This window comes from Euprymna scolopes, chromosome 19, assembly GCF_053919585.1.
Source record: "Euprymna scolopes isolate OS-2025 chromosome 19, ASM5391958v1, whole genome shotgun sequence".
Taxonomy (NCBI): domain Eukaryota; kingdom Metazoa; phylum Mollusca; class Cephalopoda; order Sepiida; family Sepiolidae; genus Euprymna; species Euprymna scolopes.
Genome location: NC_136500.1, coordinates 131,218,102 through 131,225,988, shown reverse-complemented (window position 1 = coordinate 131,225,988; position 7,887 = coordinate 131,218,102). Strand labels below are relative to the sequence as shown.

Here is a 7,887-nt window from a genome sequence, read left to right as displayed (position 1 = left end):
TATTTCCTTTGACATATTAGATATCAGAGGTGAATTGTGAGATGTAGTCCAGATGTTTGATTTCACGGGCAGAATACTTGTCAGAAGCTCTTTTTAGAAGGTAATGTATCTTGACTGAGCAGGTGATAGCTCTGCAGAGAAAAATACGATGGGTTTGCGTTGGCCAACACACTCTTGTTCTACCACCACTCTTATTCCAGTGTCTGAAGCATCTGCGTCCGTGCGTCCTCGTTTAAAAACGCTAACTTGATAAAGTTTGCTAGGGCAGTTTTGTGGCTTGAAATGCCTTTTCCTGGTCGCTCTCCAGGGTGATGGCTTTGTTTTTTCTCTGGAGGAGATTCTCAGGGAGGTGAGGAGGTCTGAGCATCCGGGGATGAATCGTTGGTAAAAATTTGCCATCTCCAAGAAACGACGCAGCTGCTTTATGGATGTAGACGTTGAAAAATTCTGGATGGCTTCTATCTTAGCAGGAAGTGGGGTGGTTCCTTGGGAATCTGTCTGGTGTTAGAGAAAATCTATGTGTTGGGCCCCGAATTCAGATTTGTCGGGTTGATTTGAAGACCATAATGTTTCAGGCGGCGAAATACTTCCTCTAGGTATTGCTTGTGGACATCTGCATCTTTGCTGGCCACTAAGCTGTCGTTTATGTATACAAAAACATATGGTAAACCACGCAGGACTTTGTCCATCAATCTCTAGAATGTCTGGGCTGCATTACATAGTCCGTAGGGCATTTTTAAAAATTCAAACAGTCCAAAAGGGGTTGTGACTGCTGTCTTTGGAATGTCCTCCAGAGCAACTGGGACTTGGTAGTAGACCTTAGTCAGGTCTATTTTTGAAAAGATACGGCCCCCCCCCCCTGTAAGCCCGAGGCAAACTCGTGAATATGTGGGAGGGGATACTGGTCAGGAACAGTGGACACATTGAGTTTCCGATAGTCCACGCAGACTCTGAATTCCCCGTTGGATTTTGATACCAGGTGGAGTGGTGAGGCATATGGGCTGCCTGAGGGATGAATGATGTTGTCCGCCAGCATCTCCTCAAATGCTTTCTTAGCATATGTCAACTTGTGTGGAGGGAGTCGTCGCGGCTGTGAGTATGCAGGTTGTCCAACAGTCTTAATATGGTGTTGTGTCTGATGTTTGCCAGCATCGGAAGGCTTAATGGGTTGGGTAATGTCATTGTACCAACTCAGAATTCTTGCATAGCGTGGGCCATGCTGTGTTACAATGCTAATCCTAGTTGAGTTTAGACGTGATAGAGTCCCTGTAATCTTGAGAGATGTGTTGTCGGACAGGGTCCTCCTCTTCATGTGAGCAGCTAAATTGTAATAAGCCAAGAAATCAGCGCCAAGCAAGGGCTTTCTGACGTTTGCTATGGTGAACGACCACATGAGGTCATGCCTGAGGTTGATATTGGGCGTTAATTCCTTGTTCCCGTAGGTTTCTATGACAGAGCCATTTGCTGCCCGAAGTTGAAATGGGGTGGGTTTCAAAGTGGATTTATTGGCGAGAGGTATTACGCTGATGGCTGCACCGGTGTTGACTAGGAATTTTAGGCCATTGTTTCAGTCCAACACATAAAAGAGATGACTATGCGATTGCGTACCAACAGGGGTTGTCGCCACTGCCTGCTGGTTTAATTGTTTCCATAGGTCTTCTGGTGTCTGCAGGGGGGTCGGCACTTGCAGGCTTGGTCACTGAAGTTTTGATGGTACCAGCATTTGTCTGCGTTGTTACTTCTTCCCCGACCTGAGCTGCGAGTATGGCTGCGATTCAGGTATGTGGTACTGGGCTTCGATTCCAAGTATTTGGTGCTTGGCTTCATCGCCTCTGGAGTAGGGAGAGTTTTAGGTCTTGGAACTTGACTCTTAACTGAGTTATTGCCTCGTCAAAGCATTGAGTGGGGGGTTGAGTGAGTGTTTTAACTTGGTGTATCCTTTGGTGGCCCTGGGAGTAAATTTTGTTGGCAGAATCAGCCACAATATACAGGGGTGTGTCTACTGGCACCAGAGCCAGAACCAGAACTTGAGTAATGTTTAATGGTAACCGATTCATCCACAGGCCTCAGAGGATGGGTTCGGCCATGGTGTGATTTCCGAGGCGACTTTTCAGAAGATGCAGGAGCTAGGATGGTGTTCTGTCGTCTAGAGGCGCTTTAGAGAATAGAGCTCTAATGAGGTCCTCATCCGAACGTCGCATATGCTTGAGAATTGCTTCTTTTAGGTGAGTTTATGGGAGCTGGTCTTGTGTGTTGTGGAGGATGTCTTCCACCTCTTCCACTACTGCCGCAGGAAGGGCTTCTACCACTGAGGCAAATTTGGTGTGACTTTCCTGGCTGCAAATATCGCCTCAAGTTGGATGAACCAACTCCTTGTGTTGACCACATTGTACGGTGGAAGCTGTATGAAAGGGGTTGATGAGTTGATCTTTGGTTCATCTGCATTTTCAGCCATCTGTTTGCCCATGTCAAAGATCACATCAGGGTCACCATTTGTTGCGAGGCCGGTCGTCCGGGGAAAATCAACCCAACAACTAACAAGGTAGACACAGACAAACAGTAAACAGCAAAAAAGGGCTGGAAAGCTGCAGGAGTGAGTTGGAGCGGCTGGAGTGAGCTGGAGGCGTTGGAGACTGGAAATGAAGTTTGCTGCTAGTGGGTCTCAGGAGGCAAGGGGCTGTATTTATTTGGCCAGCGTGATGTTAGTGATGTCGCTCCCAATGAAACAAACAAACGACTCTAATTAATTATGGAAGCAAAATAATGCAATCAATAGTAGAGTGTGAGTTTGTTGATTTCAATTAAATTAATTTCGTCTAAAGGGTAAAAAGTCTATCGCCTCTTTTATTGGTGTTTTATTGATATATTTAAATTCCCACGTGCATAGCTATGTTGATGATGAAACGGGAAAGGGTAGGTGAACGAATTCATCATGCCCAGATATGTTCATGCGTTTCACTCATGTTTAGTCGAATGCATCCTTTGTTTAAGGTAAGGGAAGAGTGGAGGTGAAGAAAGAAAGAAAAAACTGGAGACAGTGATTTGAAACCATGAGAAACGCAAGAATTTATTTTATTTTATTTTTTTATATAAATAAAGCATCGTAATTTGTAACAATTAAAATAAAATAAAATAATTTTACAGGAACATTACGAAAAAAAGTCTCTACAGTCCGTATTAATGAATTCGATCTAACTTGAATAATAATGAATTTATCAAACTACCGATATTACCATTGAATTGTTTATTTAATATTTTCACAAAAAAATTATAATAGCAAAAGTATTTCTACTTTTTTTTTAAATTATAGATTTCGCATAATTTTTATATGCAAGATTTTAATAATTTCCTTGCTCGCAAGAATGTGAAACTATCGGCGTTACATAACTTTTATATAATATTGGTCAATAATTAAAACAAAAAATGAATTTAAAAACAGAAACACAGAAAAATAATTAAATTAAAAAATGGTAAAATTTATACAAACATTTACAATAGAAATGTACGGATGCCAGTCTGGGGGGGGGGGGAGAAAAAAACCAGTATCACTCCTTCCTTTTAATTACATGACATCATTCTCAGGCAGCTTTTCGACTGTTTCAGATGTTGGGCCTCCGTATATTCCGTATTTCCAAAAGTATGGTTTGTTGTGGTTTTGTGAACGGCGAAAACACACGATTTCGGGTCTAATTCAACTATTTTTTTGTGCAAACAAGGTATTTTTTTAAAGTTTAATTCAATATCTTAGGATTTTACTTTTCTAATTATCTTTGAAATAGACCCAGAAAACTAATATTTATCTATAAAAGGATTTTTACAATGAATTTATTTAATTTCCAAATTTAGCTGAATTGAAAACATTTTTCATAACTTTTTTTTTCACGTGTATAAATACTTTTTCTTTGTGAAATTAAGTTTAGTCCTTAATCTTTCAAATACAACCAAAAAGTATTCGAAACCCCACAAAAAAATCATGATGAATCGATTTTCAAAACTAGGTCCCCCTTTATTTGTTTATTTTTGCCCATACCTAGCAATTTCTTTCTTTTATTTGAATTGCTTAAGTGAAATATTCAGTTTTGCAATATTTTTTTCATATTATTTTCATATATTTATCTGGATGAAAATATTCAGTCTTAAAAGAATTGACTTGATTTTTTTTTATATCTGCATATATCTTTTAAAATTAGCTATACAAAAAAAAAAAAATTACTAAAGAAATCGCAAAAAATCTTAAGCATTCACTAGGGACTGCCAAACGATTGAGAACATTAGACCGCATGTTTCCGTGACGTCAGATTTGTGTATGCTATACGAACTATGGAAAAGCAGAAGCGACTTAATGATTTTTTTAAAAACCTTTGTTTATCTTCTTCAAACTGCAATTAATAATTAATCTTTGTTATAATTTTTGTTAGGTTTTAATATTTACTCAGTTTAAGGATTATAATATTATAAACATTTGTATATTAAATATGAAATACGGTTTTACTGAATGTTCTTTTGGTTACCTACGGACTTCCATATTTTGGTCGGTAAAAAGAGACAAAGAAAATATGAGGGGGGGGGCTACAAAATGTTTTATATTGTGCAATAATATTTTCAAATTGGTTTTAATCTGGCGATCTGGCGATAAAATAGCTGACAAGAGTCATGAAACTTAATATTTAAAAACAAATTTAAACACAATTCATTAAAAATCTATGTTGTAACAGAACATTTTGAAATAATGGAATTTTAATTGTTTTAATCTTTTTAAAATTAATTAATGTTTACGAAGTTTTTTTTTTCTTGACAATTCAACTGATTATAGTATATATTAATTCGAAAAAAAAAACGCTATTAAAAAAACATAATAATATTAAGTTTATACGAATTTTTAAATTGCAACTTCAAGGTAAATTTTTGTTCAATATGTGTGTTTAAATTTTTTAAAAATAAATGTTTTTTACTTATTTGAATTCTTATGTTTCATAATGAATAGAAATTTTAATAGATGTAAATATATTTTGTTCGAATTTCGAAAAAATAAATATGGGGGTGGGACACGCACAAAAAAATATTTCCCCTCGTATATTTTATGAAAACTGCATTTTATATGTAATTTCATTCTAAAACGGATAAGTATCGAAAATTTCACGAAAATCTGACCATTAGTTGATTTTTGCTAGATTTATTAAATGCGGGTATGTTTTCACGTTCGGAATGTCTACTACATGGGAACGTTATTTTAAAGCGTCAATTATGTAAACACGATTTTTGTCTCGCAATTTCATTATTTTCGTTCGATGAAAAAATTTTTTTAAAATTATTACTGGTTTCTTTTGCCCTTCTTTTAAATGGTACAAAAGTTATATTGATAATATTAATTTATAATAAAGTTACATCGTGTTACATATAGGGTGAGGTAATTCTGTGGTGACTTCTGGCAGTCCCTAGCATTCACGAATATATTTTAAACTTGATAGGAAAACATATTAGCACACTTCACTAATGAACGGATATTTTTACACGAGGAACGAAATAATGACTATACCGTTTTATAATTACCCTGGTTTTTTTATCTTTATATATTTTTTATATCTTTATTTAATTGCACACACAAGTGAAAAATATAAACTAAACTTGATTGGAAAACAATTCATCACACTTAACTAATGAACGGATATTTTTACACGAGGAACGAAATAATGATTACACCGTGTTACGATGACCTAAATCCATTTTTCTTTAGCAGTTGATTTTCTCTTTAAATATTTTCACGTTTAAATCGTGTTTTTCATCTTTTAATTTTCTTATATTTTATTTCTTAATGAATTGAGCTCACAAAACAAAAGTTGTATTAATTTACCAAAGAAATCTTAACAAACAAAACAAATTTTCTGTTTTGAACACAAAAGAGAAAACAAATTAATCACGATCTTTTTTTTTTTTTTTTTTTTTACCGTCTTGAATTCCTGGAATGAAAGGTAAGATTTTTCAAAACATTGTTTTATGCTTAAAGGTAAGAGTTTTTCGGTAAAACTTGTGGAGAATGCTTTGTTTTACGATTGTTTTAAAAGTGGAACGGAAATTTAAATTTCGTTCCATTTTAATCTTTTTTTTTCATTATGTTTGCCCCTCTAAAACAAAAGTAATCGAAAAAATAATATCCAACAATCGTAATTATATATATCTATATAATTATAAAACTCAAAGGTACTAGTGCATGAGCTGGCCTGGGCGTGGCTTATCACTCGCTCGGATTTCTCCGTAAAATGACGTCACATGCTGCCATCTGACGGAGAAAATGGACGAGGGGGGGGGGCTTACAGAGAGAGAAAACGCGAAAAAATAAATGGCCGACTGGGGGGGGGCTAGCAGCAACAGCGCCAAATACAAGTTTCCAGAATATTTCAACACGAAACTGCTTGAAAAATTAATTATAGCATTTTCTTTAATTACTATAGGGGGGATGTGATGTTGGGGCACGCCGCAACATCACATCCCCCCCCCTGCTCGTTCGCTATGTCCTGGAAAAAAAAAATACCCCCTCCCAACGTAGTTTGCTTGGTGATGCCGTCGTTTATGCTACAGCGTGCATGCGCGTAGCATAAACGGAAGCTGCAAAATGGTGAAAAGTAGTTCGTGGGTTCAGGGGTAAATACCATGCAAACGGTAAATTTGCCCCAAGTTTGACTATCAGATTCGTTGTCAGCGACCTCAATTACCTATAAAAAAAACAAATTAGAGTGGTCGGTGTTATTCGTTAATTAATTTTTCAAGCAGTTGCGTGTTGAAATATTCTGGAAACTTGTATTTGGCGCTGCTGCTGCTAGCCCCCCCCCCCCAGTCGTCCATTTTTTTTTTGTTTAGCTTTTTTCCTTGAAAACATTACGACAAGTTTTCTTCTATTTGACTCCCATGCATGTGAAAAATAATTACGGTAAGTTTTTCTGTTATTATTTGACAATAAAAATTACTTTGCAACTTACCTGCATCATTCATTTTTCTATTTAAAAAAGTAGTAATTATTAAAAAAAAAAACAGGGTATGTTTTACGGCATTTTAGAACTTTGCAAGGTTAGCGGAAACCGCTCTAACATTCGATATGAAATAAAAAGCACTTAAAACTACTTAAAAATACCAACAAATGATGCAGATAAGTTGGAAAGTAACTTTTATTGATAATGTTACCATTTATTACTCTTTTAATGGCTAATTTCGTGAATTTGGCCTTTTTTGAAATGGTTTGGCTTCTGTTTTCTTTTTTTTTAAATAATTTTACCACTATATTAATTTTATAGTAATTAAAGAAAATGCTATAATTAATTTTTCAAGCAGTTTCGTGTTGAAATATTCTGGAAACTTGTATTTGGCGCTGTTGCTGCTAGCCCCCCCCCAGTCGGCCATTTATTTTTTCGCGTTTTCTCTCTCTGTAAGCCCCCCCCTCGTCCATTTTCTCCGTCAGATGGCAGCATGTGACGTCGTTTTACGGAGAAATCCGAGCGAGTGATAAGCCACGCCCAGGCCAGCTCATGCACTAGTACCAACTCAAATGACCTTGTAACGATGTATGTAACCCACTTTCTGGTTTACGACATCCGGTTGCGCATGCGTGTATGACCTGTGCACTGAAATATTAATGTTATTATTTCGAAATATATATCTATATAATTATAAAACCCAAATGACCTTGTAACGATGTATATAACCCACTTTCCGGTTTACGACATTCGGTTGCGCATGAGCGTATGACCTGTGCGTGCACTGAAATATTAATGTTATTATTTCGAAATTATTATTTATCATGGGAAGAGTGGGATTTTAAATAACTTAAACATAATACAGAAATGAACGATGTAAAAAAAAAAAAGTAGACAGTAATAACAATTGTTTATTTGGATA

The 7,887-nt window shown here is 36.2% G+C and overlaps 1 protein-coding gene and 1 long non-coding RNA gene across 2 annotated transcripts in view; one reads left to right on the top strand and one right to left on the bottom strand.

Annotated features, from left to right (window-relative positions):
• Positions 1 to 515: 515 nt before the first annotated feature.
• LOC145240368 (uncharacterized) lies at positions 516 to 2,467 on the bottom strand. The gene is made up of 3 exons (XM_080103948.1): positions 2,371 to 2,467; positions 903 to 1,545; positions 516 to 636 (listed from the first exon to the last, which is right to left on the bottom strand). The coding sequence occupies exons 1-3, from the start codon at positions 2,465 to 2,467 to the stop codon at positions 516 to 518; spliced, it is 861 nt and encodes a 286-aa protein (XP_079960074.1).
• Positions 2,468 to 5,689: 3,222 nt separating this feature from the next.
• Positions 5,690 to 7,887, top strand: part of LOC145239979 (uncharacterized) — a 15,866-nt gene continuing 13,668 nt past the window's right edge. Inside the window, exon 1 of the long non-coding RNA XR_013862450.1 lies at positions 5,690 to 5,969. This is a non-coding gene — a long non-coding RNA (uncharacterized LOC145239979). The remainder of the gene's footprint in view (positions 5,970 to 7,887) is intronic.

Bases quoted from the DNA above. Each gene is read 5' to 3' on its own strand.
- LOC145240368 (XM_080103948.1), bottom strand. From the start codon at position 2,467: ATGGGCAAACAGATGGCTGAAAATGCAGATGAACCAAAGATCAACTCA. The intron at 1,546-2,370 runs GTTGGTTCATCC...TAAAATTCCTAG, and splicing joins CAATGTGGTCAACACAAGGA to TCAACACCGGTGCAGCCATC. The intron at 637-902 runs GTATCCCCTCCC...CATAAACGACAG, and splicing joins GTGTCCACTGTTCCTGACCA to CTTAGTGGCCAGCAAAGATG.